This window comes from Centropristis striata, chromosome 6 (genome assembly GCF_030273125.1).
Source record: "Centropristis striata isolate RG_2023a ecotype Rhode Island chromosome 6, C.striata_1.0, whole genome shotgun sequence".
In the NCBI taxonomy this organism is placed as follows: Eukaryota; Metazoa; Chordata; class Actinopteri; order Perciformes; family Serranidae; genus Centropristis; species Centropristis striata.
In genome coordinates, this window is record NC_081522.1 from 7,950,390 (window position 1) to 7,975,079 (window position 24,690).

Below are 24,690 nucleotides of genomic sequence, written 5' to 3' on the forward strand. Positions count from 1 at the left end.
CGGAGTCAAACTGGCGACCCTCTTGCTGTGAGGCAAGAGTGCTAACCACTACATCAAATATGACAGGTGTGAACTCTAGTCACTTTACTTGGACTTGAGTCTGACAAGTCATGAATTTGATAACTTTTGGCCCAATTTGACAAAATGTGAAGAGACTTATTGCAACTCTTGGACTTTGACTAATAACTTGTGACTTGTGACTTCACTTGGATTTGAGCCTTTTGACTCGAAAAGACTTGTTACTTTTCCTAAAACCCAAAGATTAAAAAGTGTGTTACTAAGAACCGCTCTATCTCTCTTTGTGTAAATGTGTGCGTCTGTTTCTGTGTCTGACGTGTCGGCACAACATCCAATCAAATTCGATCAGTTGCCAGTTGGCAAAAATGATACCAAAGATATTTTCGTTCGGGTATAAAATCTACGAAGTGGTCAACAAAAGCATGCAGGTCGAAGATTTCAGATGGTGACGAAGACGCAACAACTTCATACTTCGTCCGACATTTGAAGTTGCACAAAGAACGGTAAGTTTTGAATGAACACTAACGCTCGCTTCTCAGCTAGGTAACTTTGCTGGTAGCAATGCTAAATTAGTGAGAAAAAAACGTGAGAATGCACAAAAAGAGGCCCAAAATTGCTTTGCTTTGTCTCACGGACCGTTAGTTTTAGTTTTGTTTTTGTTTTTCAAACAATCACATTTATTTTTATCGGTGTATTCCACTGAAGGCTTTTATGCCGACTTTTATATTTGTACCTGCTGTCGGCAGGACGTGAGGATGTAATCAGGGAGGGAGACGGTCGGTGGCGGGCACATGATTCGTTTAAATATTATTACTCTGTTGTTAAAAGGACTCGAAAGGACTCAAAGCTGAAACTGTAGGACTTGGGACTTGCCTGTCTTGACTTGGGTGGTGACTCGGGACTTGAGGGCAAAGACTTGAGACGTCCTTGTGACTTGCAAAATAATGACTTGGTCCCACCTCTGCAAAACTTATTTAAACTTTTAATTAAAATATACCAACTGTGCTTTAATCTAGATTGTTTTGGTGGGAGTTACATAACTCTCAGCTTGTGTTGCTCAAAGTGCCAAAAAATACATTTGAAAAACTCAACAGCAATGTCTCTTTCCTGAAATAATGACCCTGTTACTCAAGATAGCAAAACATATATGTGTTTTTGATTTTGGGGGTAAACTGTCCCTTTGATGTCAGTTGAAAAAACCATCTCACAATCAGATTTAATTTAGTTTTGGGTGGTTGGTTTAATTCTGTGCAGCTGTGATTGTTGCAGTGCACTTAATGTCTGTTATAAATTCTCACCAGCAGAGGTCGCTCATTCGCTCACATAGCTGCTTTCAGAGATGGAAACAACTGGATCTAACAATCCTCATCATGACTGACATAATCAGTGGGGTTTTACTGCTCCTCATCTTCATCTTACTGCATCAGTTAAGTTACTTTAGTCATCTGGAACAGGTTCTGCAGGGATGACTTGTCAATGAAACTTGTCACAAGAAGGGGATAATGTCCTTAAGTGGTTATACTCTGGCTTGTAACATAATATCTGCATGGAGACCTTCACTAATAAAGCCTTCCTGCATGAGTCTAGGCCAGTCTCTCTGCCTGACACAGCATGACATATTGCAGGCATCTCAGAGCGGGCGTCACGTTTCAGGTCTTCCAGCAAAGCAGTCTGGTTCTAGTCTGCTGTGCACCACTTTAAAGTATGTTTTGTGTTGTCTGAGCTGTCAGAGAACAGGTGTAGATTTACAAAGACAATAGCGCAATCTGTCCCAGGACTGCACACCTGTCTGCAAAAACACATGCACAAGGAGGTCAGAGGAGTGTTTTTTTTTTTCCTCCTGCCAATCACTGCAAATGAAATAGTAGCTCTTGTATTACTTTATAATGTGATATTAAATTAAATCTTTTTAAATTAACTGTCAGCAAATAGCTATATTTCCAGAACCGTATGAGTTTAAAGTCTGGAGGAGCCGAGCTGCAGCCTGGGTAACAATGATTGTGAGTGTGTTCTTGGGGAAAGTGTTACACAGCCACCTGGGATCAGACCTTTCACACAGGCCATATGCTTGGACTGATAAGCTCCTGGAAAAAAAAAAAAGTTATCTCTGCCTTTTGTTCTCCCTGCAGTGAATAAGCATTAAGACCCCTGATTGAAACGGAGAGATGACCAAAAGCTCAATAAGAATCTAAAATCTGATTCATTTGGTGCGACCTAATCCACGAGGAGAAGTGATATCAATCTACTTTTCATCTGCTGGATACCTGATAGGAGACAAAACTCCAACAGCTGTTTCTGCTTGAAAAACTAGACATTGACAGAGTTGGCCTTATCTTTAATGGAGGACAGATTGAAAGGCTATCTGATATATTTGGTACGGGTACAGAATAGCTTTCTCCTGGACGCAGACATGGCTTTAAAAAAAAGTAAGAATCCACACATAAATTGAGCATGTGTTGCAGTAACAGTTGATTATTAAAGGTAATCACACGTTATGCTTTATAGTTTATTTTATTTAGTATGTGAGAGCTGAAACAGCTTTTCACACATAACCTGTCTAAAGTAACAGCTTTGTATAACATACTGGTGTTCAAGTGGGTATTTTTAGCTTCTTTTTTGTAGAATTTTTTATTTAAATCCACCTCAGGAGTGTCGGCACAACTAAGAGCAGAGTGAAAGGCACCTGAGACCACCAGTGGTCCGACCCCAGTAGAGAATCTGTCTGAATTTGATAGCACTTCTTACAAACCTTTGACACATTTGCTTCGTGTGTGTGTGTGTGTGTGTGTGTGTGTGTGTGTGTGTGTGTGTGTGTGTGTGTGTGTGTTTAAAGTGAAACAGTGGACATGCCAAACTGAAAATATTCTCCTGAGGTGTGTGGTTTCCATGGATGGACTTCCATTCTTGCAGTAACATCAGTATTTCAGACTCAATTTCTAATTAATTCATCAGTGAACTCAGGCTGACTTACTGTGAACTAAAACTTCTAACTGGGACTTTTTTGAATTATGTTTTCATCCTTTTCTCTTTACATGCTAAGCAGCTACAGCTTTTAATCTTTAGCGCCATATGGGGCACAAATCCATACTCCTTATTCAGTGGAATAATGCTTTGCGTGTGATGTGACTGAAATCTCCAGACTGTGAACCCGGTGCTGATATATTTTTCTGTTGTTTCCTTTTTCAAGATTGATCTGTGTACCTCAACTTTGAAGTCAACACAGAGAAGTCCTGAGAGTGATCAGTTGTATTCAGTTCAGTTGTTGTATCTGTTGTAGTCCCTTACATATAATTAGCCTTTATCTCAAATTAATCTTCAGATCCCCAGTGTTCAGATTATATACACCACTTATATGTGGCATTTATTGTTGACCTGCTATCTCCCCCTAAAATTCCACTGACCATAACCCCCAATTCTCAATAAAAGGGGGCAGAGTGATAAGGTGTTAAATTTTATTTCATTTAACCAATAGTCCAGTCATAAATATCTGCACTCACTTTAAGTCTGAGTTATATTTGAGATATTACCTCCTGAACAGTGACACCAAATTTCTGGATCAAAGTAAGGGATCGAGGCATGTGGAGAGCATCTCCTGTATTCTGAAAGGTAAATAACTGGTTTTGTCAAAGACGTCTGGTGACTTTGAAGGCAGCATGGATGGATAAAATGTCATCAGTTCCCTGTCGGACAGGAAAAGTAAAGTAAAAGTAAAAATAAAGCAGTGAAAAGATTCTGAATACACTTAAAATCTCATCCATTATTTAATGCATTCTTAGGTCTTCTTTTAGGTGGCTGCTTCTCCAAACTGAGGGTGTGCCAACTACTATCTACTGTAGGTAATATAGTGATTATGAATAAGTATCTCATACATCCCCACTTCAAAAAATCCAAACTATCCCTTTAATAGACACAATTTTTGTGTTGCCTGGTTCCTCTTTCGTAAGGAATCATTCTGTATAAGAACTGTTTCTAATTGTGATCACATTTCCCAGCTAATTATGTACTTTGACTCTAATCTTGAGCATGTAATGTTGTATTTTTTACATCAGTGTATTGCTACTTCCTTCACCATGGACTGTTAATCTGACTAACACCAGAACTCAGACAAAGGTCTCGGAGACTCTTTGCACTCCCGCTCAAACTCACATTGTCGAGTACTCACATGTCAGACAAGTGACTGCAAAACAAAGAGAGAAAACACCAGAGCACTTTTAATAGTTAACTACACTTTTATTGTTTCCTTGTCCAGCCAATGAGAGGTTCCAGTTTCATCCCTCACAAGTGCCGTTCAAGTCCAGCGAAGCACCGAACTTCCAGCAAACAGCCAAACATGCCGCCACTGCCACCAGTGATGCTATCAAATCCCCAATATCGTGTTGTGTGCTGCAGGACAATTTCTGAACTTGAATGAGTGAGATTCCTTTAGTCAGTTTCAAGATTTTCTCTCAAAAAAAAAATCCTCTCCTCAAAACTTCATATGAGATGGCTGGCTTAATGAAGCTTAGCAGCTAATGCACATATTAGGCTTAGATCTACACTGTCTCTGACGTAAAGGGATGTCACTCAGGAATGGAATGTATTTCATATGAAGCTGAGAGGTTGAGAAGTTGCTATGATATTGATTTGTTGCAAAGTAATCTAACGCATCATCTCCAATGTCATGCATGTTAGAATGTAGAGCCGCCGCTTCGTCCAAAAGTTCAAGGCATTCATGCATTTGGCAACTCTTTTTATGATTTGTCGCATGAAGGAAAACTGGGAAAAGCACTTTGTGGTGGATGTTGATATAGTCACGATGTAGAAGCACGGCCTGCATCAGTCACACAAGAAATGAATCGGAGGAATTCAAAACGCAGCATTTGTTCTCCTCCAATCGAGGGAAAATAACTTTTAAACTGTCCAACTAGAGGTGGGTCAGGACATACAAATATAATAATCATAAAACAAAAAAACGACAACAGTTGATAAAGTTTATATATCTCTGATCACATGTTAATAAAAAGACAAAAATGATGCAGTGGAAACAACGTTGTGAGCTTTTGACGGGCTCTTACCACTGATATAGATGGCTTTGCTTATTTTCCGTTTATACCAGATAATGAAAAATGAAATATTACTGTTATAGGAGCTAGGCAGGTTGTCTTATTAGAAAATATAAAGTAGCCACAGATGTATCATACATTGCACAATTATTGGAGGGCATGAGCGTCGCTACTGTTCGCTATAACTGTTAATAGTGACTCTCGCACAAAGCCATAAACGAGTGAGATGAAATGAAAATGTTTACACGAAATAAAATGCCAACATTCTTTACAAAGCACCAGCTGGTACCACTGAGGTCCTAATGATACAGTCAAAACAAAAGCTGTTTTTTTTAGTTTAGGTTTAGTTCAACAATGATCCAGATGTGGTGGCAAAGCCTTGATCACTGTACAGTTGTTGAAATTCAACTAGAGGTGGCGAGCAATCCAAATAACCACTGTCGCATGTTTTTTTATGCAGTTTTAACATGAGAAACTGCACGTCTGATATGTTCAGTTCACTTCCTGCTCCTGTGGTTTGCTTTACATTCAGCTCTACAAATATGGACCCTTGTGCCTAAACTCCCAAACACTTTAGTTCAAACTTTCCTCCCATGTAACGTCAACATGCACACAATTTGAAAGTGGTTTTCTGTCAATAGAGCTCATGTTATGATTTGTGAATAAGCACTGATTGCAGGTTAAACCAATCTATTTTTCTTCAAATAACATCCATAGTATATTAGATAGTAAAACAATATCAATTATTGGATAATATTATTTCAGCATGACATAAATTGATCTTTCCGCTATGATGTTTGTTAATAAAAATCAAGTATGAAAGGATGAGATTTGCTTTGACTGTATCTCTGTAACAAAGGGTGTGCTTCATTTTAAAAAGAAAATAGAAGAAAATGCCACTGAACTGCAAGTAAAGAAATACATAAAGACATTTTTATAAACTCATACACTTATCCTTCACAGCTACTTGTTTACCTTATACTATGGAATGCACTGTAAGATAGATTTTCCAAAATATCATAGATCAAGTGAAGCCCACATTTCTGAACAAACAGTGTCTTTCCATAAGAAAGGTCGGCTTCATGATGTAAAAAGACTCAACAGCCCAACCTAAAGTGTTCACACTTTCAGTCATGATCCATTTTAAAACAAGTTATTGTGAAAGATAAGTGCGGTCATTTATATAAGGCATATTTAAAAAGTTGACAGAACTCCTTTGACACTCCTCCAAAGAGGCTTTTTGTGGATAAATAAGGGATGTCTTTGTCCATTTCCAATTTTTCCATTTCCACAAACATATTCCAGAGGGCAAGAGTTGGAATATGAAGTCCCAGGTAAACGGGGCGGAACCAAAAGATTGTGGAAAGATTCCCAAAGTCCTTTTTTAGGCGTCAACCATAAAGAGTCTCCTTCACGGGAAGTGAAGACAAAGATGGCGCTACATTCAGAGGTTCAGGCAGAGGAGAGCCACGAGGAGCAGGGAGAGTACGCTGAGAGATGGGGCGGACATGACACCTCCACCTGGGGGACACAGAGATGAAGGTATGTCAGTTTCTGCTTAAAAAAAAACAGGACTGGCAGTCAAATTTGCTGCTGATTTGAGGAAAAAACATAGATCCCCTGAGTGTCCAGCTCTCATCCATCAAACTAAAGACCATGTTTGGTGTGTGAAGTGTGATATTATACCCCATCTGTGTAGAGATCACCTTAAATGCCCCTCCATTTGTCAATGCCCTGCATTTGAAATCCCCCACGGCTTAAATTCTCGGGTCTGTGAAATCAAGCTGTCAGGTGGGTCTGGACTGAATGATAAGGGATAAGGAAAACCACAGGAGGGGTTTCCTCTACTCATCAAGATCAATTACAGAGGCTTAAGGCCTCCTCTATCCAGTCAGCCTACCTGTCAGTCCATCAGCCGGCGAGGGGATCCAGTCAGGGGGCTATCAAGGCTTTAGTCACGGACTGTAAAGTTTCCCATCTTAGCCCTCCAATCTAAAGTATGAAACCTGAAGTGACAGTTCTGCTCTGGCCCATGGGAACCCTCTAGCTGTGACAAATGATAACCTCCCGCCAACTTGAACCTTTTATAATCCCTCGAGCAAATGGCAGGCCAGGAATGAACATTCACATTGTGTCACCTCAGCAATGCGGATTTAAATTGTAATTAGATGACTGAAAGTTTTCTTTACTTTTGTTCCACTGATGCGAAAATAAATCTGGACAAAAGCACAATACAGTACTGTTTTTCACAAAAGATTACTCTCACTTAATTATAGTGTTTATTTACCAGAAAACACTGTTGAAAGGAAGCCTCATTCTTCTCAATTAGTCATAGAGTGTTATCTTTTTTGCCACCCACTTTAATACTTTATTAGAACGAGTATGTATGTTTACTGAAACGATAAAAAATGAAAGACATATGCAGGATCGCTTACGGATTGTAAACACAACATGTAAACTTGGCCGCTAGGTAGAGTGATTTTATTCCAACCTGTTTTTGTGCCTTTAGAGGTGTTTAAATCCCTGAAAATATGAATAAATCACACACAGCTTTACTTATCATTACATGATATATAAATCAAGTTGTTACTGTAAATAAAGCATTCTCAGAGGGTTGGTCAAATCATAATTTAAATCTGCATTTAAATGTTGCATTGGATTATTCATACTATAGATTAGTAAAAAAGTCAGCTACTTTATAGTCTTAGTATGTCATTAAGTGGTGAGCTAGAAAGGGCTTTAAATTCAAATTTCTACACATATTCAGTCTCGTTCACAGGATTTCATTTAGCTTAGTTTTGATCTACATGAATTGAAACAAATGTGAAGTGATAATTAAAATCTCCTAGATGTAGCAACAAGTCATTGTCACTATAACCTGTAAACAAAAAGTTTTTCTTTACTTTAGAATTATAATTAACAGAAGAGACTTGTTTCAAAAATCCAAAGTTTTATTAAGGTGGCAAGACACAAGGATCATGAATGTTATTATATTACTTCATTATACTCTTTTATTCAGAATTGTGAGTGAAGGGTGGGGTGTGTGTGTTACCTGTGATGGTGATTTGTGCCACAGCTCCGTCTCCCCCCTCTGTGTGCGCCCGGACCTCCACCACATAGTCCCCATGAGCAGGCAGGGGAAGGTCAATGTACCGCCTACTGGTCGTGTACAGGGTGCCTGACGAGTGGCCCTTCTCCCTGTACAGCACCTACGTATAAACACAAGTCATTTACAAGAAATATAAGAGACCTAGCAAGTAGAGAGAGATTCTTCAGAGAGATTTTAATCTGTATAAATGTCAAATTGAACTCACTTTGTAACCATCTATCGATGCCTCAGTAGCAAGTGGTTCCACGTGCTCCCAGGCAATATTTATCGACGTGCCCTTTAACTTTTTACCAATTATTTTGGGAGCTTGACTTGGAGCTGTTAAACACAAATACGGCAAAGAAAAGTAATTATATTATAATGACACATTCTTGTAAAAAGCGACTATGCATGGTTCTGAGATACAGGTTTCTGTTTTCCATGCAGATTCCTGCAGGTTAGTATTAATCTGTTTTTAATGTAACAGAGTTATTGGGTGATTCTACTTGCCATGGTTTTATCAACCAATACCAACAAAATCAACAAGTTTGGATTCTTCTACATTCTTCAGACACAGCGCAGAGTCTGCATAGGTTACATTAGCACAACATACGGGGTTTCTTGGTGTGGATCTGGAGGTGCTCGCTTGGTGGCCCATATCCTGCAGAGTTGTAGCCCCGAACCTCTACAAGGTAGTGGGAGTTGGGCTTCATACCCTCCAGCCTGGTGTGGTTCTCACTGCCGGGTACCACCACCCTCTGGGCACCTCCTTCACTATCTTCCTGATTCCTCCAGTACTTCACCTGGAACACAAAAGGACAGAGGTGAGATTGCCATGACCCAAAACCAGCCAGAATATTATAATGGAGGTATATGAGGGCTCAGATATGTCTAAGCAATATTTGGGTTAATACTATTTTTTACACAGATTTTGTGCTCAATTAAAAAAATTTAAATGGCCCAAAATCCCTCCATAGTACCATAATATGACACAAAGACTTTGAGGAACACCATAGAAAAAAACATGCTTTGCAATTACATCTGCTATGAGACACCCCCTATTGTCAATATACCTAGAAAAGCCATACACCTTCTTAATGCCATAGGTCTCCAGTGTGTGGTTGTAAAGTTTCATGAGACTGTGATTAACCTAGAGGCCGGAACAGGCCATTGTATACAGTGAGTTCAATGGGAAAAAAAACATCATCACATATGAATAAATTGGGCTTATTGAATCCAGGAGCCTCAAACTGCATGGGATTAGCATAGAGTGGCATGTCTGTAGAGGGGAGAGTTGTGGGTACCCATAGAGCCAATTTTCATTCTGAAATCATAAGGTCAGAGGTCAAAATGTCAGTTTTGTCCTTTGGAGCAGTATTTAGCCAGCTTTCCAACACGATATGACGGGGTTGGTACCAATGAAACGTTTCACATGAGGCTGCTACGGTCTCTGCCAATAAAAAGTTATCCAGGCCCACCTGCAGGCTGTGGGAACTATCGGCATAGTTTTAGCTGATACATGAGCCGAGCCGTAATATGTCTTACACCTATCTATACTTTTAAGCATGAGGCCTCAGTAAAATGTTCTACTCACCTGGTATCCATCTATATTGCCCTGTGGGAGAGGCAGCCACCACACTATGGCTTCTGTGGCAGAAAGAGCTCGGGAGTCAACACTTACAGGAGCTTCAGATGGAGCTGAGGAGGGACACAGCACAGTTTGGTAGGTTTCAGTCAAAGAACCATTTTCAAGGACGAATCCTTCAGAGATAATCTTTCCAATGAAGCATATTTTAAATGTATCAATATATTTCCACACTAATAGATCCATTACCCTGACCATAAACTCTGCAGCGTTTCCTTATCTGTGTCTGTTGGCCCCTTCTAATGCCATTTTTCTCACAGCGGTGCTCAAGCATCATTTTAGTGATGTGAATTAATCACTGTAAAGACCGAGTGAAGTGACAGAAATCTCTCTTGGCCCACATTCCTTCACTGGGCCATCGGACACTTTTCCGTGACTTATGGGCCAGTTATACACTGAGTATAGGCTGTCCCTGCCAGGAAACTGTCCTTGGATGTTAAATTGTCATGCTGGGCCCTGAACCAACAACCCATCACACACTGTCATTGTGTTGCACTCTCAAGTAAACAACACAACACACAAAAACAAAACGGGCAGCATGCGCACAAAAACAAATGGTCCCTTCCCTGGAGGCAGAGCGCTTCTGCAGGCTTAGCTATAAAATCATCCACGCTCAAAACGGCAAGCGTTCCCAAAGTGGGTTACCATGGCAACGGGGCATCTCTGTATCATGTCTGGGTTGCCAGTGGTTATCTCAACTGTCTGTCAGTGGAAGTTAATAACTAGGCTAAATGCTTTGCATCCCTGGGCGAATTATCAGCTTTCTGGTTCATGCTACATAGATCATGATAATCCCCCCGCAAGGAAAGACGGAGGGACGGGAAGATGGGTTCACTTTCAAGGGGTATTAAAATTCCTCACAACTATACATGAGAACTCCTATTAAATGAGTCCTACTCTATTGAAAACCCTGCTTGTGATAAGTAGCTGACACTGACAGATTGAAATAGCAGAGTGTTGGCATATTGAAGAATTCCTCATTCTCTGTGAAACAGTGAAAACAGCACCGGCTAATGTGTGACATCGTTTTGAGATCAGTTTGGCACATTTTCCCATTTATGCTTCAGCGTTTGAGAGCTGTAAATCTCGTCGGTGCTTACCGTCATGCGCAGAATAAATGAAGGCTGTTAGGCTGTAGGGTCCCTCTCCTATGCTGTTGAATGCTTTGACTTTGACCTGAAACTCTGTCGACGGAGGGATGCTGGAGTCTTTGTGGACGTAGCGCTTGGCCTGGGGGTCAGCTACTGTCACCTTCATCCACTCGAATCCATCTGACCGCTTGAAGGCCACAATGTAGCCGAAATTACGCCCATAGTAGTACTGTGGCTGTACAGGCTGATGAGAGAAACATCAAACATTCCTTTAATGTGTAAAATGTTTTAGCCAACAAATCTCTCCAACCTGTGTCCCTAATGTGAATTAAACGTGAGGCAAAACATTTTTTTCATGAATTGTTCAATTTTGAGATTTTAGGTTATTTTAGTTCCATAACACGTCTTCTTTCAGACTCGTGGGAAAAAAACATCCAAAATACACATTTATGACATTTTGTCAAATTCTGAGATAATGCCTCATTTGCATATTGACACAACATTTTAGAAAACTTTTAATACAAAAAACAATTGTCCTAATGGAAGGAATCAATTCAGGAAGCTTTATGGTGATATCTATTGGTTAAATAATTTTTGCTGTTTTCACCAAAAGTGTATGAAATTCTACAACTCAAAATGTTTTTGTTTTTTTCTCATACTCTGAGTCTCCAGTTTCATCCCTCTATATATTCTGAAGGTTGGAGCAGAAGTTTTTTCATAGCCTGATTTATTCCTAAAATATATATCTGAAATAGATTTTTTTAGACATCAAAAAATCCCTCTTAAAACCTTTTACTGATATATTTAAAACATGAAACAAGAATTCTGAACGTGGCCTTTCCAATGTCAAAGATTTGTCTTCTGTAAATGTATGGAAATTATCAAATATTTAAAAAGAAAATACCTCAAAATGCCTTAAAGTAAAATTTGACAAAACTTGTATACAAAAAACAGCTTCAAGTTTAATGATTATATTTTATATAATATAATTTAATTTTAATTTATATTATAGGGTTATATTTTAAACTTATTCACCTGTAGTTTCTTCCCCTAATCCTTTCAGGTTTAGGTTTGCATTATGAATATTATGAATCATCCACTTATGCTTGTGCCATATACTAGGATTAACAACAAGGCCAAATCCATTAATCGGATGATGTTTACATACGGTTCAGTAAAAATGACTGTATTCTGTCAGTGATATACAAAGAGTTGTGACACTTTGCTGGCTCGTCACTCTTGATCTGTCCTCACGCCTCATTTCCTGTTGTTGGCACTCTGGCTTTATTCTCACACCATATGTCCAGGAAGACATGCCCGCATCAGGCACAGCTGACCTCTAAACACGTCTCCTCATCCTCCAGCTGAACGGGAAATTAAAAAGCCATGCCTCAAGCAAGCAAAAGGCAATTTACCCATGAGAACTAAATTATAAGCGGCTGCAGCAGGGAAATGGAGAATAATGATTCAGTTCAGTTTATTGATTTTTGTTGATGGCGATTGTTTTTTTTTGGTACAAAGTGTGGCATCATCCAATGCTTCAGTTCCATATATTCGATCTGTTGATGTATTACACTGTTGTTTTCCAAAGTGACTACAAAAGTTATCATTGGCTTCCTTTAAATTTATGGACCACCTTTTATTTTCAGTTATGGACCTGAAAAAGGCTGGTTTGCCAAAACGATCGAAGTTGAAATAAATGTAATCGGAGTTATGAGCATGTGACTATTCTGCCTTATTGTGCTTCATTGTAATAGATGTCCCTCAATTTTATCAATTTCCTATTATAAAAAAATAAGTAGTTCTATTTCATTGTTCTGTCATGTTATTTTACAGCTTTTTTTAACAGTGCCTTAAAATAAAGGCTAGAGCTATTCTAGCTCACTTAAAATGAGCTCAAGGTGATATAATGGCAGCATGTCTTTTTTCTGTGTGCTTCAGCATGAGCTTATGACCCCTTTGACCCATGTGCACAGTGGAAAGTCCAGACCTACCGTCCACGTGATGGTCAGCTCTCTGCTAGTTCCTCCACCGCCGCTGACATCCGAGGGCGCCACCACAGGAACTGCAGTGAGACAGCAACAGCAAAACTGTGAGCCCACATGCTAAGAATCCACACAAACAACGCCAACCCACACAGGCTGTAGCCTATCCCTGGCAGCAGTACTGAAACATCCTTCCTCTGCAAACACAATATCAATGTCTTCACCTGTGCCAAATGCAACACCTTAATGTCAATGTGGGAACCATGCCACTGAGGGAAACAGAGAGGCAAAAGTTCTCTTGTTTTGCCTCGAGTCTGGTAGCTCGCTCTATAATGATGATTATTTTTTTAAGAGAGGTCACTGTAGGCCTGTGATTTCCATTTTATAATTGAATTTCAGTATACAGTTTCAGCAAAGTGCTCATTTGTAGAGGTTTATGTGGTGAGTTTGGCAGCATGCTTCTGCTGTAGGAAGTACAGATTGATGGGATTTCTGCTGACTCACTTCTGCAGCGATACTTAACATAAGTAAACAGTGCTATAATAGAATGATGAAGGATAAATGTCAGAATGGAAAGCTGGACTGTAGGACCGCATTTCCATGACCTTTCAAGTTACTCGGAGTCTTTATGCTGTAAGTTTTATGTTCCGAATGTTAAAAGGTCTGAAGATAGCTGAAGACAGACAGCAAAGGGGGGAGAGAAAATTAGAATGACGTGCAAATACAGCTCAGCATGTGATCTTACGTGCTTCCATGGTTTTGTCTTTAGGTGACGGGCTGCTGGGCTCTCCTGTCCCAAGAGTGTTGGTGGCAATCACTCTGAACTCATATTCTGTCCAGGGGAACAAATCCACCACGGTGGCCATCTCTGCATTCCCCTCTACATCTGCGGGAGCTAGAGAGAAAAGCACAGATTTCATTTTACAAGACCAAACATTATACAGCATAGGTTGAGCTATCCCTCTATTTAACTAAAATATCCATAAAACAACAATGAAATTCCATTTTCAGAGGACATTCCTATATTTTTAGTCTTTGAGGCATGACTGAAACTTATTTTAGTCATCTTTAAGAGACATTAACCACCATGTAGGTCTGCAGTATCACTATGTGGCATGACCCAAATTAACATAACACCAGAGCCAGCTCAGCATTAAGGTTGCAGTGTTTATTTGAACAAAGAGCGTGCTGGAGTTCTCACATGTAGTGGCGTTCTTCCAGACTTCCTTTGAGAAGGAGTCCCTGTACTGGATGGTATATTTGGAGATGGGGCTGTGGTTGTCTGCTCCACGGCTCCACTGCAGTGTTACGTTCTGGTCGGTTTTTTTCACCACTCGCACCCCACCTGGGGGACCGGGGGGACCTGAGGTAAAGAAAAGAATAAAGTAAAAAGTGTTGTTTGATGGATGATGAATACAAGTATGTTGGTACAGTTGTGTTGAGATTAGTGACACTGTCCCTTTGCTTTCACAAGTTAAAAACCCCTCAAGAGCCCACTTTGACTTGTCCCTCCGGCAGAAAGCGAAGGTCCGACTTGCTAACAAAAAATTGTACACAGACAGAAAGAGAGCATAGAGTTATTGAAGAAGATTTATCTTTGTTTAAGCTCATGGGGAAATTCTTGGCAAAAGTCCTATGCTGTTTATACTGCAACACCAGGCTTCTTTTATTGATGCATATGAAACAGCACATCAAAGCCCTTACATTTTCTCTTTTTAGTGTCTTCTTTTAAAGAAATAAAAAAAGACTGATGGATTAAGGCATTAGAGTTTAAAGCCTATTGACATATATGAACTGAAGCCGAAGAAAAAGCTTTTGAATCCAGTGTTTCTCTTGGTCCTCCTGCTCCTCCCGATTCTTCCTTTTGGAACATAAAAATGGCCTAATAGAAAACCCAGACTGTGTCAAGGTTAGCCTCCCAACCCACAGCCTCAGAAATCAGCCAGGATTGACTTTTTCCAAGTCATGAATATGAGCTGAGACAAGTAAGGCGATTAGACAGCCAAATCTGGACAGCCCTTAAGCTTCCCCTCTCCTCTACGAGTCAGGAGAGAGGGCAAAGAAGTGAAAAATCGACCGTTTCCTACAGTTCGATGTAAGGGAGTTAAACATTGTGCGCATTTTCCATGTCTGCACAACACTGTCATATGGATGCTTAGCACAATGTGACTGATATGATAAACTTCAGTGCTTTTTATTAACTGGCGTACTGTTTTCCCAAGGATCAAATTTAATAAAGTTAATGGATAGTTTTCCCAATTTGCAGACAATTACATTAACACAGCCACATTTCAACACTGTTCCTGAAAGAGTGTATAACGTTACGCTACAATAACACACACACCCTTCGTATGAAAACAGCTCTTCTCCCTATCTCAAATCCCTACTAATAACAAGCTACAGGTGCAGAGCTGTGTTTTTAGCTCGGACAATCTCCTGAAGCAGATCTGCTTCCTCATCTGCCGTGATAAATGGCTGTCTTTCATCCCTCCCTCTCTGCGCCCCGGACTGCTGGCATTTGGCACTCCATTAGGAGCGGCCCAGGGCTTGTGTTTTGATTCCACTCTGGGAAACGTTACAGTCAGCTGCTGTGCGTTCACCTGGCCATCTGTCAACACCTGCTCAGAAAGCAGCAGCGGTGGCAGCACACCCAGGGCACAACAGGGATCACTGGCAACCAGATCACTGCTAAGAGTTCTTGGGTTCCTATCTGAAGAGACCCTTTGTCCACCAACACTGGGCCTGTTTCAAGACCCGAGGGGAGGGCTGTAAGGCAAGCTCTCACTCATCAGGAAGTGGAGGGTGAAAACAAAGTCTGATGAATCACCCAGGAGGTGAAATACAGTAAATGACAGACGGAGCACTGCGGAAGAGTGGCAGTGTTTATTCTGTGCGTGTCGATATCTGCATGTGGGTGGAAGAACAAGTACTGAAATCAGCAGCTCTCCTTATCAAAATATTGTGGTCAATGATAGAAATCTGTGTTGTTCTACGTTAGTCATCAGATAGTCATCACATGACATTACACAACTAATAACCATAAACATACTGGTTGCTGTGATGCCAGCAGCCCCCACTGCTCCATAAAAAGTGCTACTTTATTCAGTTATAATGAAGGCATATGGGAGCTGGCACTCGATTCAGTACAGTCAAATCTACAACCCTGATTCTAAAACAGTTGGGACACTAAAAAAAGGTAATGCAAACAGAATGCAATTATTTGCAAATCCTTTGTGACCTACACTTGAAAACAGTATAAAGACAAGATAACTAATGTTGAATCTGGGAAACTTTTGTTTTATGTAAATATATTTTTATTTACTTTTACAGTGTACCGGGCTGTTAAACTGTTTCTAATAATTCAACCACACCAACAGCTTTTTATTACGAAATTGAAAAACTTTCCTGCAAAAAACTTCATAGTTTATTTCCCAAATGACTTTGCCTGGCTGGACATAGAGTTGTTTTTTTTATAAATAGCTTTTTCCGGCACTTTCTCTCTTGTGTTTCTTTGCACAGAGTCCTTGGGTCGACAGATTATCTGGCAAAACCGGCTACGGTCTGGTTACTCTGGAGAGATTTACTTCTCTATAAACATGCACTCAATACAGTACAGTGTTATCTTGCTCTGTCTCTTCTCCCTTTTTCCCCACACACCGGGTTTGATAATATGGAGATGGTGAAAATTTTAATGAGTAGTTTAGGAATATGTGTCTAATGAACTGTGGATTTTTTTTTGTCTTGTGTTCAGTTTAATAAGCTCTATGGAATTAACCACCCTGAAAACTTGGCAAGTATTTCTTTGCAACATTAAATATTCAGAAATAATCATCCTTCAAAGTTTGAAACACGTCTTCACACTTACTAAGGTATTATTTTCTAAAGAGTTTAACACTCTAAAGCTCAGATAATCTGCTTCATCAGGACCGATGTGGGTGTAGTTTGATCAGATCTAATTGACAATGCCCAAAAAAATCCAATTTAAACCAGTGAGAAGAGCAAAAACACAGAACAGTGTTCATGTTGGATCTCGTTAGCTGATTAGCTGTTGATATTTACTTATCACAGACTTATGAGTATCTATCATTACTGTCATATACATTTTTCAACATGATTTACAGAACAGAAATTTACAGAAAACTACAGCATGGTTTGCATGATTTAGAAGCGATGCCATAGAGCTATATATTTTATTTTTTTAATCACTTATCTATCTAAATGGTTAGCAATTAAGTGATACTTAACATACAGTACTGATGTTTAGTAACATTACTATTTTATTTTTATTTATTATTTATTTTCTGTGTTCATTTCTAGAATTGGTTAATGATGACTTTTATGTAAAATTATGTTAAATATTCTTACATTTACATTTAGTCATTTAGCAGATGCTTTTATCCAAAGCGACTTACAGGAAGAGTAAAAGCAAACAATCTAGGTATACTGCAATAAGAGCTATTAGTGCATCAATAAGTGCTAGTGACAATTCTTTGAGGAGTAGAACTTTATTCTTCAATAAAGTTATTTTTTTTAAGAAAAGCAGAAAAGAAAAGCAGTCTTTGTAGAGTCATATTGTTGCACAATTCCAATAGATAAGGCCTATTTCATTCCAGCTCAAACATTCATTATTATGGCCACCATTTCAGTAATCTGTAAACTTTCTTTTACCATTTACATTTTTATGGGTATTAGTCAAAAAAAAAAATCACATATTGATCGTGCTCTACTCCTAGCAAGAAACTGAGTGAGAAAATATTTCCTCAGAGCCTATGAGACATTTTTAAATAAATGACTGATTGCACATGTGTGATTGCACCACTCATGACTCACCCCTGACAACCACGTGGGCAGAGGCAGTAACATTGTCAATGGGGGTCTGTGCAGTGCAGGTGTAGCGCCCAGAATGCTTCAGCTGGACATTCTTAATCAGCAGCTCACCGTTGGAGCTTCCGTTCTGCACAAAAACAACAAACACAACAATCAACACATCAATAAGGCAAAGCTTCGCCACTGTGTTCTTGACAAAGCAAAAATATGGAAAAGGACATATTATTTCAGTCACTCAAGTAATCCTGCAAGAGCAGAGGGACTGAGATATCCAACCTGAGCATCTAGGTGAACATGGGCTTCAGCTAAAGGTAGAAATCTCAAGCTCCACATTGTGTTTGTTCTCGTCAGCACTCTCATTGTTGAAACCGACTACACTGAACTACTACATTGTTTGAGAGTCAAACTGGTTTTGCTAATACCACACAAACAGTATTAAGTGGAACTGGACCCAGTTTTTACGAGGGGAAAATCCTCCTTGTGTACAAAAAAGGGGGTATCATCAATCACAATCATAATAGTGTTTGCCTAGTGGGCAGTGACAGATGAGAAATGCTAACCGCTAACTTATGGTTAGAGCAGCACTGAGAGAGAGAGAGAGTAGGTCATGTCAACAATAATGGATGTTAGCGGAAATTGCTATTAAACTGATATACAATGCACTATTCCACTCAGGGAAGGAATGTGACATTGCTTTTAGAGTCATATTCACTTAAAGCAGGCTGTAGTTTTCCATGTCAGGTATTCCAATAAAAATACTAAAAACATCAACCCAACCTGAAAAATGATTTAACGTGGACGAACTCCAGGATAGAGCAGAGATTTTGCGGTTGGGGCGAAGTTAGGGCTAGCAAGCTAAAAATATGTTAATTTCTCTTTCTTAAAATACTTAATGAACCAACATGATGTCTCACCAGGGTGCGTTCGAAATGTAGGCTGTCCTTGTGTAGGTCGATGACCCGGCCATCCACGGACCAGATGAAGGTGATGTCCAGAGAGGGGTCATGTGACGCGACGCACTGCATCCTGGTGTTCTCCCCCACCTTAACGTCAGCGTTTGACGGTGCCAAGGTGATCTTTGTGGACTCTGAAGAGAAACACAGGAGAATGACGGGATCAGTGATGATAAGAAAGAGATCATTACAGCCGCTGAACACCTATTTCAGTTATTAATGTTTTGTTTAATGGATGAAAATAACAGACAGACAAAATGTAATACTCAGCATAACTACTGCTCATTAGGGCTTAACTTCAAGTTTGAAATCAACTTGACACTAGCAACAGTTTCCTTGATATGTTTGATATGTTCCATAAAATCTCATAAAGTAATAAAATTAAAGGCACATGCAATAAACGATGCTTTACATTTCAATTAAAATATTATGTTATTATAAAAAAGGAAATATATATACATACATATATATATATATATATATATATATATATATATCCTTTTCCATTCTTATTTTAATTACAATTTGCTAGGACTTGTCAATATTGACAATATTGTGTAAATAAAACAGGGTTTTTCTGGTAGTTACAGAGTAGGCTACAGTTAATTTTTCAAATTAAGACACATAAGCATTACAGTAATCTACCTTTCAGCCACTTTAACTATCCATTAAATCGGTAAACTCAGGCTTAGTATTTTTTTTTAAATAATCAAAAAGTCTGCTCCTCTCTTTCATGTTGCATAGTGGCTGTTGCAGCTCTGCACTAAAACATTATCATCCCAACTATCAGAAATGACAGACTGAAATGTGACTTATCTGAAAGCCCCGGGCCAACTGTCTTTAGCTCAGTTCTGTTTTGTGTATCTTTTTTATAAATCATGTTACCTTGATAAGAGCAGGGGGCCTGTGCAGAACCAATCAAAACATTACAACAACAAAAAAGGAAAGAAAATAAAAGAAAAAAAGAATGAGCTGGACTGAGTCGCATCCGAACCTAAAAACATATTTAAATTACATTTTAATTGCTCAGTACTGGTTTATAATGCCTGTATATGTAGGTCATATACAAGCATCAATATTAAATTGAGATTGTTTAATAGTCAGTTAAAGGATGCAACAAGGCATCAACACAATATCTAACTTACCATAATTAAAAATTAGACTTTACAAGACATTTTATAACCTTAATTCTGAAAACCTAATTTAAGTTTAAGGATCTGTGGTAACCTTGCTTAAAAGACACATAGTAGGCAGATCTATAGTTAACGATATGGTGTTAATATGAAATATATAGAGTTGTTCAATGTGTGCAAATGTCCAGAAGAGGGCAGAAAAGAGCTGTACATCCAGCACAACTGGAGATCAACCGTAAAGAACTAAACATGTTTGACGGCTGAGATTGCATACAAAGAAAACAAATCAAAAGCAAAACCAATTTGTTTTTACGAATGTTATTATTTACTTTTCAATCAAACTATCTCAGCAAGTTCATAACTCAAGTCCTCTCATCTTTTCTCATTGAACAGTGTGAGAACTAAGTCCTTGTCTCATCACATCTGATCTAAAGCAGTCCTGCTTCGCCCCTGTCCTTGGGGAATGACTGAATATCCACCAGTAGCCTGTACACTGTCACTCCACTCAGAGAGACATTATTCAACAGTAGACATTTGAAGGTCGAGACTGTTTTGTGACAGGAATGATTGCCAGCAGAGGCTGATACGAGTCAAAGCAACACCAAGTTAATAAAAAAAAAACTATAAAGAGAGTTATCAACTAAGCATAGTTCATTATCTGGAACTTGCCTGTAACCGTCAGTCGGCCCGTGCTGTTGGCCTTGCCCCGGTCATTCTCAGCGAAGCAGGTGTAGCGGCCTTCATCTGCTCGCGTCACGTTGAGGATCTCCAGGCTCCCATCCACCCAGATGAACACCCTGAGGAGAAAAAGGAATTAATTCTTCACACACTGACAAGAAAGAGCTATGTGACATAAAAGATTCAGCGCGTTATGAAGGTCAAAAGTCCAGCGTATGTTATTCCACGGATGTGTGGATGATGAAAAATGATGAAAGAACTTTGAATGTTTGCTGGTTCCCTAATGGGACGTATGGGTTTTCTAAGAAACACAAGTATGTGAACTTGAATCCATTCAGCAAGAGGCAGTATTAAGTTGCGCTAAAAGGATGGCAACAATGTTTGATTCATTTTTTCTCTGCATATTTCATACTCATGCATAACAAATAGTAGCGTGCCAGCTGCCCCGTCACTACTCCACACCCTCTCGCACGCAGACATCCACCACAGAGATTATTGTGAGGCATATGCTGCATGATAATTTGGCCCGTTGCTCCTCCTCCATGTGAGTCCTCACAGCGGTGCGGGGGGGCGGTGTAGGCTGGGGGGAGAGGGTTGGGGGTCTTAGAGCTCACAGATTAGGCTTGTTTTGTCAGTGAGGAGTACAAGAGAGGGGTTTATACACCCTGTCTGTCCATGCTGATGAGCTGGAGAATGAGCTTAATGTCAGCCACTGACAGACAGCAGAGCACGGCTCAGCAATCACTGACAAACAACAACATTAGAGTCTTAGTGGCACAAAGTAAATTTAGGAGATCCAGAGCTTATTTTAGATCCCCAAAACCACTATACTGTATGTGCCTTGCTAATCTAGAGGGGATCAACTGTAGGTCGTCATCCTTGTGTTACAGAAATATGACCCAGATGTGTCTCCCTGTCACAGAAACAGGTTGATGAATATTTGCATTAAAACTACAGAAAAGAGGAAAGCTCCGCCATAACAAACCAGCCTCGCAGAATGAATACCTTTCTGATTTTCTAAATTTCTACCTTTGAAGAAAATTGCTCACCTGGTAGAGTTGGAAAGCAGCTCTGTGTCTTTGCTCCAGGAGAAAGCGGGCTTTGGAGCCGCTTTGGGTCGACATTCGATCACCACGCGGCCGTTTCTAGCTGCCATGACTTCCTTCACTGGGTTGTGTTCAAACGTGGGAGCACAGGCTGAGGAGGGACAGTTTGGATTATTAATCACAAACGTAGTAGAATATGCATTGACTGCAGGCATGCATACATTTATGGAAAAATATACATTCACAAAAATATGTAGTGTGCTGACATTGGTACTACACACAAACTTTGAATGACAAAAAGTACATTTTTGGAAACATTCTGAATTTATGTGTTTTTTTCAGCCATTTAAAAGTTGTTTTTCGTACTAAAATCTAAATCTAAAGTCCTAATGAGCTCCAATTAGTCAGCTTCAAACGTGACCTTTAAATCTCTGATGCAGCCATTTGTGCTGCGGCTGTAGCCAAGGTGTGACTCACCATACACACGCAGTTCTGCATTGGCATATATGAGTCCGTGATGATTCTCTGCAATGCACTGATACATCCCCGAATCCTCAAACGTCAAGCTGCTGAACCTCATCTCTCTCCTGTCAGACTGTCGAAAAATAGGAGTGGGAAGTTAAAATATCATCATTCCTCATTTCACCATTTTCATGCAGTTAAAATTCTATTAATAAGTAACTGTTGCTTGTTGACATCCACAGAGGTAAAGCTGCCAATTAGTTTATTTGACTGGGAGAGGATTTCATTAATGCATAATGATTTATCCAGCTGCATAAATCAAACAACCTCCCCCACTCTGCTGTCACTACTCGTTACTCTCTTGGGTATTTTTCAGGCTGACGACAGTTGTTTCTATGGAAGGTTACACAACCCATGCTGGCACACACTCCGTACCAACAGGTACTTTCGCCTGACATGATGTGTACTCACTGTGCCAGCTTCCTGTCACTACTGTGCTACTGTAACAACCCCAGGCTGCACATTGTATAGGTTCTAGGACACCAACCAGAGCTCAAATTGGCTGTGCGTATATTACAGCTATGCCAAATTCAAATGTATGAGACAATATCCCTGATGCAGCAACATTCTCTTAAATTTTTCTTATATTAATTTAGAGAAGTCAACTCCAGATGCACCAAACTGTACTGAATCCCATTTGTATTAGTAAAGATTACATCCCCTAAACACGATATAAGGGCAGGTGTTGTGCTGTGTTCAAATATTCTGGCATATGCCCAAGAATTTGAGAGATGCATCAAAAAAAGGCTGTAAGAACTTCAGCAGCAGTGAAATCGACTTACTATTAAATAAACTTAAACAGAACATTAGTACCATCGTTACAGGAGACTCAGAAGCCCAGCTTAAACATTTCATAATATAATAATGTTAAAACATTGTGATTACGAAGGCTACTTCCTCACTGGACGTTTTCTTTATTTTACTGTCGAAAATGCTGTCTTGATACTATAACAATATGTCACTTGGGGATAGGCAAGTATTAAAAATGTATATGTAAATGTATATAATAATATTGTAATGTAAATGTGTAAAACTGAAGACTTCTATTCTTACCTTTTCGGTTTTGGCAGCCCACTGCACAGCACGACATGTTCAAAGATTACAACTCTTCCTGTGATTAAAGTTTTCTTGTGTATTTAAGCCTATTTCAGATTTTTTTTCTGCAACCAACGTGCACAATCGTGTGTGAGGCTTGAGTGCTCTGATAAGGGGTAAATATTTAATTTTTTGTATCTCAAATTTAAAACGTAAGTTTCCTTGCGTTGGACAATACATTTTTGGATGTGAAATAATGTTTTTCTTATCTCGGTATGTTAAGACAATAAAAGATTTGAGTCTGAATATTACCGGTTCTCCATTTTTCAGCCAGCGGATGTGTGGTTCAGGCTTTCCACTGGCTATGCAGGGCATGGTGTAATCCCTACCGAGGTCTTGCTCTGTGCTGCTGATTTGCTCCACCCACTCAGGAAAAGCTGCAAAATTAGCAAAATCAGAGTCACAGTGTTAAGAAAAACCCAAGAAAAACAACAAAGCTGCTAAATAATATATGATACTTGAGGCATTAAAGTAGGTGTTAGATCTAAAATAAGAAAAATCCTGAGGAAAATATACTCGGAACAAAGTGCTGGTGAATCTACGCCACCCACACAGCAGTGCCCGGCAGATAATAATACAGCTGATAAAGAATGTAAAGTTGATGAAGGCATGTATTCTCTGTCATATGTTTTAAGAGTGACAAAACACTTACCTTCTACAGACACGCGTGCAGTGTGATAGTCCTTTCCCTTCGAGTTTAACGCCTCACACTGATAGCTGCCAGCGTCTTCATACTGCACATTGTACAGGTGCAGGTGAGCCCCCGCCATCCGCACCTCGTGATTGGGTGGCAGCTGTCCGTTTAACTTCTTCCAGCGGATATCAGGGACGGGGCTTGGGAGAGCAGGTGGAGAAATATAATGCAAAAAGGGAGGCTTCAACTTGTTATGCAGCACTGCACTCAAGTCCTCATCATTCTGAAACACGCTTTATAAATGATTTAGCTCAAAAAATAGGTGGTGAATGTAAGTTGCGGTAAACAACATTTTACTGTGTGTTAACAGTGAACTAATGGGGTGTTACTGTTACATACATGTTACTTACAATTTTGTATTTTAGTTTCCCAATTAAATACTGCTGTATGTACTTATATGCTGCTTATATGCTGCTATAATTGAAATGAATGTATTTCATGCAATAATAATAAAGAGAAAATAAAGGTTATCCTATTATTTCATTACTGACTAGGCAAAAACATGTTCATCTATATACATTTAAATTCTCTTTTGAGATCCATTTTTTGACCCTAAGAAGATTAGACTCCCTGCATTTCAGTGCAAACACTGCACATTTCAAACCAGTAGTAACCAATGATCTCTCACACTTACTTTCCCAAAGCGAAGCACTCCAAGGTGATATTCTGCCCCACCAGCACAGTGGTGTCTGGAAACTTGACTTTAAGGTCAGCAGGGTATTTCCTGATGGGACCTGAGAGGAATAACAACAGACCAGAGTCATGACTCCGAGGCTAAGCTCATTCTCAGCTGCTAAGCCTGAAACAAATAGTGGTTTCAAAATGATTTACTTTTTCATTTTAACCATCCAGTGTTTGTTTTAAGGTTTTCTT

The 24,690-nt window shown here is 39.5% G+C and overlaps 1 protein-coding gene across 3 annotated transcripts in view; it reads right to left on the reverse strand.

Annotated features, from left to right (window-relative positions):
• Positions 1 to 4,227: 4,227 nt before the first annotated feature.
• The window catches only part of LOC131973174 (contactin-1a-like), a 74,370-nt gene continuing 53,907 nt past the window's right edge, over positions 4,228 to 24,690 (reverse strand). For all 3 annotated transcript variants that reach the window (XM_059335053.1, XM_059335055.1, XM_059335056.1), the window contains exons 8-24: positions 24,452 to 24,551; positions 23,776 to 23,957; positions 23,376 to 23,500; positions 21,984 to 22,101; positions 21,510 to 21,657; positions 20,452 to 20,579; positions 18,611 to 18,783; positions 17,700 to 17,823; positions 14,071 to 14,232; positions 13,615 to 13,764; positions 12,879 to 12,949; positions 10,894 to 11,128; positions 9,743 to 9,846; positions 8,762 to 8,951; positions 8,375 to 8,487; positions 8,113 to 8,269; positions 4,228 to 6,581 (exon numbers count right to left, since the gene is read on the reverse strand). In XM_059335053.1, the coding sequence (XP_059191036.1) occupies positions 6,505 to 6,581; positions 8,113 to 8,269; positions 8,375 to 8,487; positions 8,762 to 8,951; positions 9,743 to 9,846; positions 10,894 to 11,128; positions 12,879 to 12,949; positions 13,615 to 13,764; positions 14,071 to 14,232; positions 17,700 to 17,823; positions 18,611 to 18,783; positions 20,452 to 20,579; positions 21,510 to 21,657; positions 21,984 to 22,101; positions 23,376 to 23,500; positions 23,776 to 23,957; positions 24,452 to 24,551 (2,357 nt within the window). In that variant the 3' untranslated portion in view covers positions 4,228 to 6,504. The remainder of the gene's footprint in view (positions 6,582 to 8,112; positions 8,270 to 8,374; positions 8,488 to 8,761; positions 8,952 to 9,742; positions 9,847 to 10,893; positions 11,129 to 12,878; positions 12,950 to 13,614; positions 13,765 to 14,070; positions 14,233 to 17,699; positions 17,824 to 18,610; positions 18,784 to 20,451; positions 20,580 to 21,509; positions 21,658 to 21,983; positions 22,102 to 23,375; positions 23,501 to 23,775; positions 23,958 to 24,451; positions 24,552 to 24,690) is intronic.